Here is a 17,119-nt window from a genome sequence, read left to right on the forward strand (position 1 = left end):
AACTAGGAAAAAAATACCACAGGAGTTGAACGGCCAAACCTCCGTCTCGTTTTCTTTTGCATGGAGCTACTAACTTATTGCCTGCATGTTCTGTCTGATATGATAACAACGGCTACGCTGGTCTGGTGCTTTTGTGTAGACTAATCCGCAATTGGCGATTCGTCAGTTGAAGAAGGGGGAGAAGGAAAAGTCGTCATGCAGGATGTGGGTGGTGGGCAGACAGGTTTGCTGCTTCGGGTATACCGCCATTGGAGGTTTGATGGTTCTACGCAGCACATTGCCGGGTTACGCGGATCAAGGGAAGGAGGAATCACATGTGTCAGGCGAGCCTGTGGGGGACAGGAGAGAGATAGACGATGAGATAGATTAACAACCCTGGGGCAAGCGGGGAGCCAGTGAATGAATGGCTGCTGCTGCCCCCAGACAGAGTGCCAGCGCGCGCAAATCTACACAAGAAATACGGCGGTATGAAGACAGAAAACTTCACATGTGGATCTCTTCATGCAATGATCTGACATCTGACCCCGCTGATCAGGGAAGGGTGCAAAGAATGCGAAGAGACAGAGAGAGAATGTGTGACCCGGATGGGCGGTAGGCAAGAGAGGTCAGGTTTCGAAAAGGGTGGTGGAATGCGCTGGTTCCAGTCCTTGCCACCCCTCCTTTTCCATCTCTCTTGCTCTCTGTCTCTCTCTACGACTCATTTCAAACCAGGCAGTTGGCGTGGTGGCTTTGGGTTGATTGATTGACTGACGGAGGATTGGGAGGGGGGCTGAATGGTGTGGGGTGTCGGTGCCGCATTGGAGACCGCCAGGTTTGACATTTTCATGGAATCAGGATTGCGCGTTGCTTGCTAATTACCCATTTTCTTTTTGTTGTACATATGGCAGTTGGTTGACGTCGCTCGGGGTACATTGAGAAACAGAGAAAGAGAGAGTTTAGGAGGGAGATGAGAAGGGCGGGGGCAGAGAGACAGAGAGACAAGTGGGTGGTTGATTGACGAGGGGGTTCTTGAGACACGTGGGGTAGTAGAGACATGACAAGAGACACAGAGAATATCACGATGGGCGCGGGGCGCCGAGGGGGCTTTGGGGGGTGGTTTCGCTATGCCGAGGCTGAGCGCACTCCTGGTGCCAGCTGGAGAGGTCTGACGAGTTTCTTCGAATTTCCTTTTCCTACTAGAGCGTTGAGTTATCGCTCTTGGCCCCTCTTGGCTCTCTCTATCTAGCGAAAATCATCGTCGCCTACCAAGAGATGATCAACGGTCGTGAATGGAATGTAGTAGTGACGCGGGTGTTGATGGTTCGCCCTTTGAGCCGATGTTGTCCTGCGTCTCGGGAAGTTAATTGCAGGTTCGGAGTTTATTCGCACTCGCTGGAGTTAAGTCGCCAAAGTCGGTACGGGGGAACCTCTCGAGGCAACTCTGCTTTGCAGGGCTCTTGCGTTTGCTGCGCTCGACAGCAGGTCTCGTGCAGACGCGACGAGTCAGGCCGGGTCTCTATCAGTTGTCTGGCGCACCTGAGCTGCAGGCAAGACGCGACGCCAGCGATGTACAAGTCATCTGTCTCCGGCCGTTGAGCGGCTTGTCGCGTTGGCGGATCGGCGTCGGAATCTGGCATACAGTATCGGCACCCGCGCCCGTCTCTGACAGAGTTTCCCTGCATCTGCCGGAACGTGAGATGAGCGACAGAACCTTGGACAGAGCAAACAGAACACAGCCATTCGCCCTGTAAATCCCGACGATGATACGCAACCACAGCCCGGGTTGACGTCACCACGAAAAGGGAAAAGGGGGACGGTTTGTGGTGGTTGGCATGTGTTCGACGGTGTCCAAGGGATGGCCCTGGAGTATGCTTTGTTGATCCGATGCCAAACCACCACCACGGCGGTGCAGGCAGAATGGCTGAACGAGAGCCAAAGCGAAGCCAGACTCGGGCGGCGGGCCGGCCCCGAGGCCCTCTGCCCTCCGACACGCGCCAAGATTGGACGGACAGACCGCCGCGGCTTGTCGTCCCAAGTTTCGCGACCGCTACCGCTGCCGCGGAAGTCTGTCCGAAGTTCGTTCGAAGAAATGGCTTCCTGGCCCCCATGTCAGCGAGACACAGATCTCACAGTCTGTTCGGTTTTGTGCTTAAGATAAACTGAAGCGAGCAAGGTCGGTAGCACAGCCGATTCGTGCGAGTTTCAAGCCAAGCTGCGCGGGATCAGCTAGCTGTTCGACGTTTGAAGTCTGAGAGTCACCCCCATCTGCGCACGTAAATAGAGGCCGTGGGGGTTTCTGGTTCCTCTTTCTCGATGTGAAGCAATCTATCAATCTTGGCGGTTTGCGATTGTGCTGGCCTATGCGATGGTGCTGTAAGGGGCCCTTGCGTGTTTGTTTCTATGAAAAGATCTTCCCGGGGGACGGAGGGTAGCATCCGGACTCGGCGTGAGGCTCGACCGTCGTGTTTCGGTGCCATTCTTAGATGAAATAAGAGTGGGAACCGGAAGGGGGAGTGTCGCTTGGTTTGGGGGCCTCGCCAAGACTCCGTCAAACTGACTACGGGGCTCCTCGCGGCCCCACCCGGCGCTTGCGGGTCTAGCGGCGCGCCGGGGGCCAGGACATTTCCCGCAATGGGCCTCATGTTACTTGGGATGCTCCAACAAAGAAGCTCGAAGCTTTTGAGGTTGGTTTCGTTCAGGGATTACGTTAGTTTTGAACCGTTTCCCTCGGGGTATTCGGTGTCTGAACTCGCTTGATCTCACGCCTTCAAGGTGACCGGATTCAAAATTTGGCTGATAGCCTGGCTGCTATCTATCAAATATGGTTCGGCTTAAGCTTTTTTGCCAATTATACTCTCTACTCTTACACAAGCCTTAGGATATCGAAAAATGGTATGATTTCCAGTCAGGCGAGCAGCAATAATGGGTGAGCACACGCGACATAATACATGCGACGCTGAAACCTATCCATGGCAACAACAACGTAAATTGAAGTATGGAGCTAATAAAATCCGATCTGTAAACTTTGTCAATTTTACTTCCAACATAAACACCCTGAATAGAATCCACGGGACTTTGTGATAGTTTTGACCGTTTTACTGCTGCTCCATAGGTGGCATCTCAGCTGCAGAAATGATTTCCCCTCGACGGATTTGCATCAACGACACGGGATGTACCACGTCCGCCGTCAAATTTAGAGCGTGTATGGCGTCCCCATGAGACTTCCATTCGCTGGCGTTGATCAACTGGCCCCTTTGGACACTGACTTTGTGTCCTTGATTCCGTTCTTGGGCAAAGTCTTCCCACAGTTTCTCAACGGAGCCCGCGAGCTTGAACTCCCAAGTTGCCCTATATAAGATTTCAACCGCGGAGGGGGTGATGCGGCAGGTGAAGGCGAAAACATGGCTCTTTTCTGCATTCCAAAGCTCCAAAGTTCGCAGTTCCGGCATCTTACGTGCGAGTTTTGCAGCTGTCTCAAGCATCTGTATTATGCCCGCTTCATTTCCGATGTGGAAACTTGGCGATGTAAGTGCTAGGGTTTCAAGCTTCAGCCAGTGCAAGGCAGGCTGGCCTTCAGCGATGATTAAGAATTTGAAGGCGTCCACAACGTAGGACAAGCACAGCTGCTCCAATTTACAGGTGCTCATAGCGAGACGGTGAATCAGCTCTTCGGATTTCAGCTCTTCGGATTTCAGCTCTTCGGAAAGCGCTTCGTAAGGTCCAGGTGCGAGTGACGGCTTGATTTCTCCGAATGCCACCAGCTTCTTAAGCTCACTAGAATTACATAGTGCGGAGAGTACCCTGGAAACCACTGCCTCACTTCTTAGCTCGGGAACACCGCAAGAAATGGCAAAAAAAGAAAGGAAGAGAGAATGGGGCGAAGGAAAGTGGTGTAGTAGGCTTACCTGACCTGTATTGTAGATATTAATGTTTACCCGCACCCTCCAGAGCTCCTGGTGTAAACATTCAAGATTTGTGAGTGCCTTAACCATATTCTCCTACAATGTTACGGACAGAATTCGGCGAGTCTGTCTGCGAACGAGAAGACGGTGCACCACGTCTACTGTGGGAAAGCTTTCCTCCATGAAGACGAGGCCGTACAACATCATGTCCGACCACAGTGAAGGAATCGCTGTTCGACAACAACTGACACATCCAGACATCGGATTTTTTGATGGTACTTGGTATCCGATTGACGAGTGTTCCGGAGCTTGAGTAAATGATGAATCAATCCCATAGTGCTGAAAGCGGTAATGAAAATCACTCGGGGAGTGAAGGCCGATCTCAAGAGTCAGTCCGTCATTATCAGTGCCACGCGACCAGTTTTTCAGGATCGAGAAAATCCCATGCAAAGCTTGTTGAGCAATTTTAGTATCTTTGTAACATCTTTCCCAGTATCTTTCCCGGTGATTGAAGTTGTCGCCACGAGGCTTATGACAGCAATCGCAAGGGTAAGTCGCCATCTCGATTTGAAACTAGACGTGGCGGACAAGCCGTCTTTGCCGCGAGACCATGTTCCCGAGTTGCTGATGCATGCGTTTCGGGCTCACCGTGAGCCTTTGGAATTGCTCCTTCTCGAAAAAGGCCTGCCAATCTCGGTTGACACACGCATATTTAAGGAGATAGCGACCGGGCTGCTGAGTTTGGCGAGCGTACTGCTGAACCAACGTTTTGAAGACGACATGCCACAATTCGGGCGGAAGTCGGGAACTACTTATTGAGTCCATGGCGACAAGTTGAACTTGAGCAAAATGCGGATGTAGCCGACGTTCCCAGTTTGTAGATGTTCGATTAGAGCTGTAGGAATTGAAAGCTGCGGGAATAGAGTGAAGTTGAGTCGATGTAAAAATCTTGTGAATAGGGGGGGAGGGGGGGTTGTATCAATCTTTTGGAAAGTTAAGTTTCCTAAAGAACTGCCATCCGAATTCCGTAAGACTTTTGCGGCACTCCATATATGTACTTGTCCATGAATAACACAGGGTTAGACTGAAAAGTCAGGAGCCACAGAGGTGACACCACTGACCCTAGTAAGTTTAAACCCGCTACCGAGCTTCAACTAGCTGTCCTGAAGGTGGCCGAAGCTGGGCATGGAGCATTCGTGAAAGTCTTGTAGTAGTCTGAAACGAGAACTAAACCACAAGACTAAGCCACATATCTACCCAGGTAAAAGTAGGTGAACCTTCTAACCCGTATATCGATCGTGAGTCTGCTCTCCGTGTCGTCATCCTGGAAATCCGTGGTCTCTTATGGCGTTTGACCACCCCCAAAGACACATACACGCCTCTGCAGCTAAGCACCGAATCAGGTGGATACTATGTCATAACAAGACGGCCTTGATTGTGTAACTGGCATCACGAGGTTACCCTGACAATGCTCAGCTCATGATCCTGACCGTAGCTTGCAGCAAGCTTTTTCCAGTCTACAGGAATCAGTTGCCATGGCCCCTTGGGATGGCCCTTACAGCACGCCACTCCCTCATGAAAATCGCACCAGAAGTCGCGATGGATAGGGTCGACAAAGAGTTCCGCCGTCTCCAGATCCGGGTCGGCAAGTAACCGCAGCAAGGCCTTGAAGGGCTTCGACTGGGTAAAGGCATCGTCTCGCCTCGTCATCGCCGCCCGCCGCCCTTGGGCATCGACGGCATCATGGTTGAAGACCACCTTGTCGGTGCTCGTGGGATACAGCACGAGCTTGAGGTGGCGCAGCGAGCCGTTGAGAATCATATCCGCCACGGCTGGGGATATGTGGCTCTGGAATACATTTCCCAGGCGGCCGGGCGAGAGCTCTAGGTACTTGACGCGGCGTCGGGCTCTAGTGTTGCCCAGAAGCCACGGCGTGCCGTCACAGATTGCGCGCTCGAGAGCGGCGCGGGGCCGGCCGCGGAGGTTGAGGATGAAACGGTTCTGTTCGTAGAAGATGGCGGAGCCGGCGGCGTAAAGAAGTGGGTGGGAAAGCAGCAGGTCATGCGGGAAGGGTATCTCTGTGTCGACTGTCGGTCCTACCTGGATCGGATTCGGGAGGAGGCAAAGGTATGAGATGATTTGGTCACGGATCTCCTGGGGGAGGTCGAAGAACTTGTCAAAAACGCGGATAGCCATCGCAGTGGAGGTTGACGGGCATGTATCGGATCAGCCCGTACGAGGCGTGGAGTATGATGGACCGTCGTGTAAGATGAGAGGCTGCTCCTGGTAGCTCTCCGCTGTTCAGGCGTGATGAGCCGGCGATCGGTTGGTCGAGAGACAATGAAAATGGAGGAGTGACGGCTAGAATGGAGGGGGGTGGGGGAGGGGGGTTACCTAATTGACGTCTGTGAGCCCCACAGTGGCAAGTCTACTCCGCGCTGGCCCCTTCCCCTTGTTAGTTTTATTTCAACTTCATCTCTAAGACTACCTATCCTAATGATGAAACTTTTCTGGGTTGGCAGATTTTGAGAGTACAAAGATTAACAATTCATTCTAGCTAGCTGCCTTGCTCTCATTCGAGACCGTCACTTAGAAATAAACCTAGCAACACCTAAGCATTAGTGCAGGCTAGAGCAGCGAACGACTGCAACAAACCCGTTCGGAGACTTTTGGGTTGCAATCAAGTACCGATTCGAAAAAAAACAGTCAGCTTGTTGTTCATGACTGCATACCAAGACGAAAATGTCCCCAAGATTCGCAAACTCTTAGACACGTCACGGTGAAGCCCATGTCGCTAGGGAAACTTGCTCTCCTTATAGGTCTACTTATAAGAAAACGCAAATACAACTTCGGGCCCGTAGTAAGCGGTCTCAAAGCTACTAATGTCGAGACTCAACTACTGAGCCACTATTCGGAATAAGACATGTTGCTGTATATATAAGAAACGCAGCAAAGTATCTCCACACCTACCTTTTCCCACTGCTGGCAACTAACTTCGCCCATGTAACCAAAAACTTTTAAAGGGGCACAAGACACAAATTGGCTGGCCAAATCAATCTTGCACGCCGTATCAAAGCGGTCGCCAACATGTCCGGTAGACCTGCGGCTTCCGGACTCCGGCCCGGCTTCGGCCCACCAAGCGGGCCAGCACTCCGCGACCCACGCTTGAGCTCTGACGACCACGATCCCATGCGCCTTGCCCCTCCCTCAAGGCAATCTTGTCCTCGCGATCTCCACAATGATTTAACTGGTCTGGTGGTGTAGTTGGTTATCACGTTAGTCTCACACACTAAAGGTCTCCGGTTCAAGTCCGGGCCAGATCAATTGTTTTGATTTTTGAGTATTTGGACCTCTGAGAGGATGCCCTGTGACTTCTTGAAGATGTTGCACTTGAATGATCAAGTTCAGGTGGCTCTGAGCCAGGGAATGTCTCGTTTGACCACTTGGTTGGGGTTCAGAAACGTAAATAAGCACGAGTTTAGCTAAGAACAATGTCGGCGAGAACAATCCCCGACTCTGATGCTGTAGTTTCCGAATTGATTTCAGGTTTTCAAGTCAAATGAGGCCCGGCCACAAATCAGGAAACCACGCAACCTGGAAACGATACCGCATAATATTCTTCTCTGATTCGCAGATTCGAGAACAGCGAGCTGAATGAGACTTGCTGTTCACAACCATGCCAATGCAATTGAATTAGTGTCTAATCATGAAGATAGTTTATTACGCACCCTCAGAAACAATATGAGTGTGAACAACCTACGCGGCAGTTGCTTGTTCTTTGACACTGGTACTAGGACGCTGAAGAAATGAAGAACAGATTCTTTTTATGAGACCCTGCGACCGGTTTAGCCATAGTTCCGGTTTCGTTATCATTCCTTTTTCTATCCTCTGTCTTCGTCCTTAATCCTCTCTGGGCTTCGTCCCCCTTCTCCGGGCTTCATGCTTCGTCTCCAGCCCAGAATGCAGCTTGCCCCTCGTCTCAACTTACTCAGACCTGCTACCAGGCCATCGAGTGCACGTCAGAGCTACTCGAGGACGACGACGACGACGACGATGACGACGATAAGACCAACAGTAACGGCATCACTCTCAAAAACATATCACGCGAAAATAAAGACTTAATAGTAACGTAGACGTAATTTCATTTCATGTCCGCCCTGATCCTTTCTACAGTGTCTATGAAAGCCGTAGAAGACGGCACCCGGAAAGCATTCCCTCTCTCCCGAGAGGCATGCCATGTGTCGTGAGTGTGTGAGAGATGGTGTGGAGGTATAAGAGGGAGGAAGGCGGCTGGAAGAAAGAGGAACTTTTAAGTGCCTTTTGATATCACCTGACCCAAATTATTCGCATCCTGGCCTGATTCTGTTGGGCCACCCAAACGCAAGAAAGTTGAACCAGATAAGCAACCCTTCGCCAGGCCCGAAGGCCGTTTTTAGTTTTCATTTAAAACCCTTTAGCGGGAAGACATGGCCTTGGTCACGAGACGCTTAAGAGCGAGCTCCTGCTTCTTGAGGTCCTCGGCGGCGGAGTCGGTGATCTCAAGGGCAGCCATGGCCTCGGAGACCTGCTGCTCGATCTTGTCCTTCTGGCCACGCTTGAGCTTGAGGGACAGAGTGGGGTCGGAGATGATCTCCTCAACACGGCCAATGTAAGACTCAAGCTGCTGCTTGGCCTCGAAGCGCTTGCTGAAGGCCTCGTCATTGGTCTTGAACTTCTCGGCGTCTGATATTCATTAGCAACGTCATTCAATACTGTGACTGGAAGCTGCACATACCGTTGATCATGTTCTCAATTTCGTGGGAAGAGAGCTTGCCAACAGAGTTGGAGATGGTGATGTTGGCGCTGCGGCCGGAGGTCTTCTCAGTGGCGGTGACCTTGAGGATACCGTTGACGTCGACCTCGAAGACGACCTCAAGGACGGCCTCACCAGCCCTCATGGGAGGGATAGGAGCAAGGGTGAATTCACCCAGGGAGGTGTTGTCCTCGCAGTTGACACGCTCACCCTGGTAAACGGGGAACTGAACGGTCTGCTGGTTGTCGGCAACAGTGGTGAAGGTCCTGTGTGTGGATGTTAGTCAGATTCGAGACGATAGAGAACGGGACGACTGATCTTTTTGATAGTCGGAACTGTGTTTCCGCGGGGAACGACGGGGGCGAAGATGTTGCCCTCCATGGCGACACCGAGGGACAGGGGAACGACGTCGAGGAGGAGAAGGTCGGCGGTCTCGGCGGAGGTGGCCTTGCCGGAGAGGATACCGGCCTGGACGGCGGCACCGTAGGCGACGGCCTCGTCGGGGTTGATGCTCTTCTCGAGCTTCTTGCCGTCGAAGAACTCGGACAGAAGCTTCTGGATACGGGGAATACGGGTAGAGCCACCAACGAGGACGATCTCGTCAACGCCGGACTTCTCAATGGCAGCATCCTTGAGAACCTGGGCAACAGGCTCAATGGTGCCGTTGAAGGCCTTGGCGTTCAGCTCCTCGAAACGAGCACGGGTGATCTGGGTGGTGAAGTCCTCGCCATCGAAGAGAGAGTCAATCTCGATGGTGGTCTGGGCACCGGAAGAAAGGGTACGCTTGGCACGCTCGCAAGCAGTACGGAGACGACGGAGGGCACGGGCGTCGCCGGAGAGGTCCTTCTTGGTCTTGCGCTGGAAGTCCTTCTTGCAGTGCTCGAGCAGGTTGGTGTCGAAGTCCTGGCCACCCAAGTGGGTGTCACCAGCGGTAGCCTTGACGGTGAAGACACCGCCCTGGATGTTCAGGAGGGAGACATCGAAAGTACCACCACCCAAGTCGTAGATGAGGACGTTGCGCTCCTTGCCGGACTTGCCAGCACCAAGACCGTAGGCAATGGCGGCAGCAGTGGGCTCGTTGATGATACGGAGGACGTTCAGGCCAGCAATGGCACCGGCGTCCTTGGTAGCCTGACGCTGGTTGTCGTTGAAGTAGGCAGGGACGGTAATAACGGCCTTCTCGACCTTCTTGCCGATCTTAGTCTCGGCGATCTCCTTCATCTGTTTGGGGTGTTAACATGTTGCGTCGCACAAACTTGGCGCCTGGCGTACAAGCCGAGCAGCAGAAGAAACGTACCTTGAGGAGAACCATGGAGGAGATCTCCTGGGGAGAGAAGGTCTTGGTCTCGCCGAGGTAGTCGACGGAAACCTTGGGGCTGCCGTTGTCGTCAATGACCTTGAAGGGCCAGGACTCCATGTCCTTCTTGACGGTAGGGTCATCGAAGCGGCGACCGATAAGACGCCTGTGAAGGAACGGCTAGTCAGCAAAGTGTTTGGTGATGGAAATTTTTTCGGCTGCTTTTGTTTTACCCCTCCTTGGGCGGGGAAAATTCCCGTCGGCCCAGAGAGAGGCTTCAGAGCAGCGAAAGACACAGGCGCGGCTACTCACTTGACATCGAAGACGGTGTTGATGGGGTTCATAGCAGCCTGGTTCTTGGCAGCCTCACCGATCAGACGCTCCTTGTCGGTGAAGGAGACGAAAGAAGGGGTGGTGAAAGAACCCTGCTCGTTGGCAATGATCTCGACATTGGTACCCTCGTACGTCGCAACGCAGGAGTAGGTGGTTCCTTTAATGAGGAAGACACAATGTTAGCCTTTCTGGTTTCTGCGCTGTGTAGATGGTGTTTGCCCGTGGGCGCTGAGTGGTGATGGGATTTTTTTTTGGCTGATGTGTGGTGGTTTGTGGTGGCGATGATCGGTGATGTTTCTTCACCCCGCAAAGAGGGCCGACAAGAAGGGCATCATAACGATGAGGAGGGGTTGCGCAACTTACCCAAGTCGATGCCAATGGCACCATCGTAGACCTCGTCCGCCATTTTGAAGAATTTGGGATATTGCACAAGACAAAGTCGACCTGTGTGAGGGGTGGAGGAGGGAAGGTAAGGTTGGAAGATTGCGCGGAGGAGGAAGATATGTGAAAGAGGGCGGGCGGGGACGTGGGGTCCTTTCAAAAGAATTTCTCTCTCGCACTCAACACAACCGAACAGAGATTTTGTCAAGGCCGGCAAAAAATAAATTTCGACTTTTTTTTCTGGGCCGGGGCCCCACCAACCCCCCCTCTAGCGTGAGACCGGCCTAGCGCAATACCACAAATTTCGAGGGCGGCGAGGAATTTTTGCCCTTTTTCCCGCCTGGCTTGGTGGGCTTATCTTATCGGACCCCTGTCCACCTTGGTTTTTTTCTTCCTTTCCCCTCGCTTCGCCCTCAGCTGCTGTTGAATTGGACTTCAATGTGTAGGAGAGGGAGGTGCACGGCGGCTATTCAATGAGGTGGTGGCTGGGATTGCCATCGTTTGAATTGGCCAGGTTACCTCCAGATACTCGTCTGCTAAAACGGTCATTGGTGCTGTGACTGCCCGGCAACGGTCAAATGTCTGTACCCAGGCAGGTCGCGAGAGAGTCTCTCCTCTATCAGGACCTTACAGCAGTGACTTCCGGGTGAGTATCCGTCTGATACCGTGACAATCCGACTGCCTACGAGTCGTCCTCTGATTTTGCCATCCCTCTCTTGCCGCCGCCCAACTCTCGGCCCCGACATTGCTTCTCTCCCCGCCTGACTCGGCTTGAGCAAGCAACCCAGATGCCTGGCAGTGGACTTCCGGCCTCCTGTGGCAACACAACAGGAGAGCCCTCCCTCCTAGCGGCAAACCAGTCTCAACTCCTATTTTGTCCCGAGTCTGCAACCTGAAGCCCGTCATGCGCATGTCGGGCATCCCGACAGTCGGACCTCGCCCGCAGCGACCCCTCTCTCTTGCTGCCCGGCCCTGTGTGATGTGCCTATGTCCTACGTATCCGTCTGCACGTGGCAGCCATAGTAGACTTAGGTAGCATGGAGCCTCTCGTTCCCCTCAGGCGTCTTTTAAAGGGTCCTGCCATACTTGTCAATATCCGCTAAACGATTGGCTCTCCTGTGTTGCCCTCGCTGTTCAGACGAACGTTCAGCGCTCCCCGACTCCCCTCAAGACATTCCGTTGACGTTGGCTGAAAGTGGGCTTCGAGAACCATTTGATGCGCATTGATAGGCTAATCTGACCACGGGAATCTCAAATCTGTGCGGCCCTTGTGCTTGAGAGGGGAACTGGTGGATTCGCAAGCGCTTGGACGAGGTTTGCCGATAGTTGTCTAGGGAACACAACCCAACCCTGAAGCCCTTCTCCCCCACCATCACGCCCATAACTTCGCTCACCGCTCTGCAACATAAGCAACTTGCGGCTTTATTCTTGTCACTTGACGATTTAGTCAACCATCAGCGCCGATGGTTTAGTGGTAAAATTCTCCGTTGCCATCCAGTAGCGTCGGGGAGCCGGGGGTTCGATTCCCCCTCGGCGCAACTTTTGCTTTTGCTCCCTCCCTAACGCTCACCGGAGTTGTACAGATGTAGATGATGATGACCTCAAGCAGTTCAGCAGGTGGTTTTGTTTTTTACGTGTCACTTGAAACAGCAGTGGTCAAGACTGCAGACCTGATTCTCATAAGAACTAATAGTAATGCTGGAGTGTAAAATCTTTTAGAGCGGTAAGTAACGTGTATCCCATTGCTGTCTATCACAGTTGAGATGTAGTAAACGTGCTACGGTAGGCAATGCGAACAACTTGGACGGTTGGCATGTTCTATGTTGAGGAATAAATGAATGAATAAAGTCTAGCCCAGCTTGCTTCTAGCAAGCAACCCGAACGCCATCAATCTTACAAAACGTAAAAATCAAATCGTTGCCGTTGTTGTTTTCCTTTCTGGTATCCCAAACTGCTGCCATAGAGCAGTCAATTGTTGAGAAGTACTCATGTCGTATTTCTGCCAAACCTGTGCAACGAATTTGTGAATCACAAATAGTATCCCCAAAAGCCATAAAGCTGCTAGAATGCGCATCACTAACTCATTGAGGAAACGCCGGAAAGCAAGAGGGCCTGCGCGAAGACGTTTAGCAAGGGATGTCTTCGGTTGCAGAGTCATGGAGTACTCCATCAGAGACCATTTGAATACCTCGTCGTCGGCGTCCGGATCCATCAGCCCGAGATAGTAGACCACACGAGTGTCCGCAAGCGTAGTGACGGTATGGCCAACCGCCTCTCCGTCGCACTCGACTGACTTGATAATGTCCAGACGAGGGACCACGCATATCATTACCCTCGCAATCCTAGCTGGCGATGCGTTTTGAGTATTTGATCCCAAGGCCGACGAGGCGTCTGCAGAGGCCGCAAGAGCGCGTTGGAGCCCTGCTGGACACAGTTCGATCTGGTCAGGACAGTACTGGTCGCCCGGGTGAAGCCATGTGAACTCGAGCACGGAAGAAGCACGCTGCTTGTGCACGGCGAACCAACAGGCATATGCCAGACAGTTGTGTATCTCCTGGTAGATCGTTTTGATGTCGGGCATGTCCTGGTCTGGTGGCCATGTTCGTCTGACCCAGTTGAGTACTGGGAAGATGAGCGTTAACAGCCTCATGGCTACCTTGTCAACACTCGGCCAAAAACATTGCGGCATGCCGTGAGAGTGGCCGAGCATCATCTCCACAAGTGTTGATCTGAGCCTTGAGCGTCGGATGCCTACAGGTGACTTCATTAGCGATTCTGTTCAATTCAATAATGCGCAAGCTTGGCTCACCTCCATCGTGACAATAGTCAGAGTCCTGAGCATGAAGCTGCTCGGCCTGTTTCTTGGTCGCCCCGAAAAGAAGCTCCGAGAACACTTGCTCTTCAAGGACTAGCATGATGACGGCCCGCATCACGCAGAACCGTTTAGCCTTGCTTGTCATGAGGTCCTCCCACGGAGTTGGGTCCATTGGGTCTGGCCGGGCGACCATGCCGACGATACGCTCAAGATGGAACTTTTCGCCATGATATTTGCGGGTTGCAGCCCAGACGGAACCATCTGGAGGAAGATCTCCGCACCTGAAGAGATTTTTGACCAGATGCTTGATATTGGAGGCAACAGAAGCATAGTGTTCCGTGAAGAATTGGTCGTCTAGTCTCTGAGATGGAGTGATCCATTGCAAGTCTAGGCGTCCGGGCTCAAAACCGCGCAGGTCGTCCAGATTTAAATCCTGCCTCCGAGGCAAAGGAAACAGGGGCGGTATATGCTGGCCACTATTGTTCCTTGGTGGTTTTGAAGCATTCTTGCTTCCTTGTGAGTTCGAGGAAGACATGGCACGAGCGCACCTAGTGAGTTCTGACGCTAGATCTTGAATATTCTGACGGCAAAACTGACGGGCTGTTAGACTTGAGTGTAGATGTTGGTTGTGATACTGATTTGCATATTCGCTTTGGGCGCGAGCACGAACTTAAGAAGGATAGGCAATAAATCCAGCAACTCAGTCCTATTCATCGTTCTCGATCTCCTCAATGACGGGCTTCATCACGAGAGCAATGTTCTTTCTTGAACAGTCAGCCCTCTTTGAATGCACAAAAGGCAGATGTCATCTTTGTGCCCTGCTTGAACACAATCTTCCTCGCTATATCGACCGCGTTGAGATGGGAAGCACGATGATCTCTTGGTCAAGTAGCAAGAAGCCGCCGAAAAATGGCCAAAGAAATATCATCAACAAAGGCGGCCATGTTTCTCGCCGCCCTGCATTCTTCAGCCACAGAACACGAACGGAAGCGGAAGAAGAAAAAAAAGTTTGCCCTGATTTATTCTTTTCAGGGCAGTAAGGGTGGCCTCTCAATATCATTCGACGAACTACGTCCTTGCCCGAGATGGCAACATGAGCCGATGTTGACCTGGGGCAGATCCCCTGAGGCTTGTTTCGACGGGAGTACCCTTCGTGTTTCAGCCGTTGTCTCCGTCGGCTTCTCCACGCAATGGGCGATTATGTGCGGGAGGTAGCAGGAGAAAGTCCAGGCTAAAAAATGAGGAATAACCAAGTGAGGTCAAGGTGTATTGCAAGCAAAAGCTGAAAGTGCGGATTGACTCAGGTCGAGTAAAGTGCATGGATGGATCACCTAGGTTACTTTGGAGCCAGGGAAAAGCTTCTGGAAAAGTTCGGTGCAGCCCGACGAGAAAGACGACGCTCGCACCCCGAAGACGAAAAATAAATCTCGAAACAGGGGTGCGTCCTTGAGCGTAGGAAGGGGCAGGAGAAGGGGCTGAAAATGAGTCGGTTCTGGCAAAGTCGCCGTTGAGAAGCTTGCAAGGGACATGTAGCTGGCAAACAAATCAACAAGACATGATACCTGGCTGTGCTCCCTCTCTGAATGCTGATTGTATTCTTTCTGTACAACCTGAGTAATGATAATTTTGCATTGGTGGCAGGCGTTGACCAAGGAGCGTTGAGCACTGCAGGGCTTAAGCCAGACAAAGAGACACGGATTGGATGGCATCAAACTTTGAATTCCAAGTCTCTCCTGGGCAGCACCGCCCTGACAGACGTGACGGCCTGGAAGACGGCCCAAGGTCTGGTCCCAGTCAAGGCCAGGTTTACGGAAGTTTAAGCAGCCCAGTGGATGCATCTTGCTCCAATGGCCTCGCCTGTCGGATGACAACCTTGCCCGCTAAGAAACTGTGTCGTGTGGTGAGTGGTGACTGGCGAGGAGGTCCATTGCGCATCGCCCTAACAACCCACCGACTGTGTGGGAAGGCCCCGCGGTGTAGTGGTGAGTCTGACGGAATGAGCGAAGCCTTTGGCGAGCTGTGGGCTACGGTGAGGTGGGCGGGACCTGGGTATGTACCTAGGTAGGTAGGTGAGGTACCTGGGCACCTTGCCTGGCCGTGGGAAACTGCTTCACTCCGACGTACGGCAGGCAGGGCAGGCTAACAGGCTCAAGAGCGAGTGCTCTGTCCGAATAGGTACCACACCCGACTTCCCGTCAGAGGTCTAAACCCCACTTTTTATTCTTCCATTCGGTTGGCCCGCCCGCTTGGGCATTTTTTTGCGACTGAAAGCACCACACTGCTCGAACCGTGACTGCTGAGCGCAATCCTTCGCAAAACCTCATCGCAACTTCCTCGTCCACGAGAACGTCACCTTCCGTTTCTCACCTTAATCACTCACCGAGCCTGCCGATATCCGCTGACGTGCCTGGCGCAACGTCGGAACCCCCGCATACTTGGAAGTAGTCAACTGTGAACCCCCACGGTACCTTCCCAACAGCGAGCAAACCGTCCTCACGAGCGGAACCCTCCCACTTTCCTCCTCGAGTCGAAATACCCTCGTCGACCTCGCCCCTCTCCTCTCGCGTCGTCAAACTCCGTCGACATCTTCGCACACATACTCGCCCGTCCGAGTGATACTCAGCTGTCACAACCTCAAAAACATCAACACATCTTCACAATGGCGACCTCCGTGCAAACGCCCACAAACCCCGACCAGCAGGTCGACCTCTCGACCATCCCCATCTCCCCCGAGGGCGCCGAGAAGAGCACCGAGACCAAGGAGAACGATACCGACAAGGACATCACTGTCTTCCACGACAAGGACAACTTCAACGTTAAGCACCCACTTCAGAACAAATGGACTCTCTGGTTCACCAAGCCCCCCAGTGGCAAGGTTCGTACCTTCTCGTTGCAAATGTCGACAAGTTTCACCGCCTAACTTTGGAAATAGGGTGACAACTGGAATGACCTCCTGAAGGAAGTTATCACCTTTAACTCAGTGGAAGAATTCTGGGGTGTCTATGTACGTGCAATCTGCTTCCCTATCCCTCACGACCCCGCCCCCCATTGACAACGTAATGACAGAACAACATCGCTCCCGTCTCCGAGCTGGCCCTCAAGTCCGACTACCACCTTTTCAAGGCTGGTGTCCGCCCTGAGTGGGAGGACGCTCAGAACAAGCACGGTGGCAAGTGGTCTTACCAGTTCAAGGAGAAGCGTGCTGTTCCTATCGATGACCTCTGGCTGCACGTGATGCTGGCTGCCATTGGCGAGACTCTGGAGGGTGAGGACGACGGCGAAGTCATGGGTGTCGTTGTCAACGTGCGCAAGGCTTTCTTCCGTATCGGTGTCTGGACTCGTACTATTGGCAAGAGCATTCCCGGCCGTGGTGACGGAGATGTGGCTGGCGGTAAGGGACGTTCCCAGGATAAGGGCCGTGAGATCCTCCTGAACATCGGCCGCCGTTTCAAGGAGATTCTGAACCTGCCCCCCGGTGAGAGCGTTGAGTTCTCCGGCCACACGGACAGCGCACACAGCGGAAGCAGCCGTGCCAAGGCCAAGCACACTGTCTAGACGGACACGAATTCGAACAACACGACACACGACTTTACCCTGCATTTTACCGGACTTGTTGGCTT

General features: G+C 52.8%; 5 protein-coding genes across 5 annotated transcripts; 1 reads left to right on the forward strand and 4 right to left on the reverse strand.

Annotated features, from left to right (window-relative positions):
- Nucleotides 1-3,074: 3,074 nt before the first annotated feature.
- Nucleotides 3,075-4,085, reverse strand: CGGC5_v012325 (uncharacterized protein; the record flags this gene model as incomplete). The annotated part of the gene is made up of 3 exons (XM_066152676.1): nt 3,075-3,790; nt 3,885-3,889; nt 3,982-4,085. The coding sequence occupies 3 exons, from the start codon at nt 4,083-4,085 to the stop codon at nt 3,075-3,077; spliced, it is 825 nt and encodes a 274-aa protein (XP_066007916.1).
- Nucleotides 4,086-5,330: 1,245 nt separating this feature from the next.
- Nucleotides 5,331-6,077, reverse strand: CGGC5_v012326 (uncharacterized protein; the record flags this gene model as incomplete). The annotated part of the gene is made up of 1 exon (XM_032029792.1): nt 5,331-6,077. One exon carries the CDS (start codon nt 6,075-6,077, stop codon nt 5,331-5,333), a length of 747 nt encoding a protein of 248 aa, XP_031890548.1.
- Nucleotides 6,078-8,334: 2,257 nt separating this feature from the next.
- On the reverse strand, nt 8,335-10,709 carry SSB1 (Ribosome-associated molecular chaperone SSB1; the record flags this gene model as incomplete). Its single annotated transcript, XM_032029791.1, has 6 exons — nt 8,335-8,603; nt 8,656-8,939; nt 9,071-9,894; nt 9,971-10,136; nt 10,283-10,460; nt 10,667-10,709. The coding sequence occupies 6 exons, from the start codon at nt 10,707-10,709 to the stop codon at nt 8,335-8,337; spliced, it is 1,764 nt and encodes a 587-aa protein (XP_031890547.1).
- Nucleotides 10,710-12,760: 2,051 nt separating this feature from the next.
- Nucleotides 12,761-13,692, reverse strand: CGGC5_v012328 (uncharacterized protein; the record flags this gene model as incomplete). The annotated part of the gene is made up of 3 exons (XM_032029789.1): nt 12,761-12,796; nt 12,873-13,435; nt 13,494-13,692. The coding sequence occupies 3 exons, from the start codon at nt 13,690-13,692 to the stop codon at nt 12,761-12,763; spliced, it is 798 nt and encodes a 265-aa protein (XP_031890338.1).
- A 2,466-nt stretch (nt 13,693-16,158) lies between these two features.
- Nucleotides 16,159-17,054, forward strand: tif451 (Eukaryotic translation initiation factor 4E-1; the record flags this gene model as incomplete). The annotated part of the gene is made up of 3 exons (XM_032029788.1): nt 16,159-16,374; nt 16,432-16,503; nt 16,566-17,054. 3 exons carry the CDS (start codon nt 16,159-16,161, stop codon nt 17,052-17,054), a joined length of 777 nt encoding a protein of 258 aa, XP_031890339.1.
- Between the last annotated feature and the right edge of the window lie 65 nt (nt 17,055-17,119).

Source organism: Colletotrichum fructicola, assembly GCF_000319635.2.
Source record: "Colletotrichum fructicola Nara gc5 chromosome Unknown KSG_Nara_v1_contig07, whole genome shotgun sequence".
NCBI classification, from domain to species: Eukaryota; Fungi; Ascomycota; class Sordariomycetes; order Glomerellales; family Glomerellaceae; genus Colletotrichum; species Colletotrichum fructicola.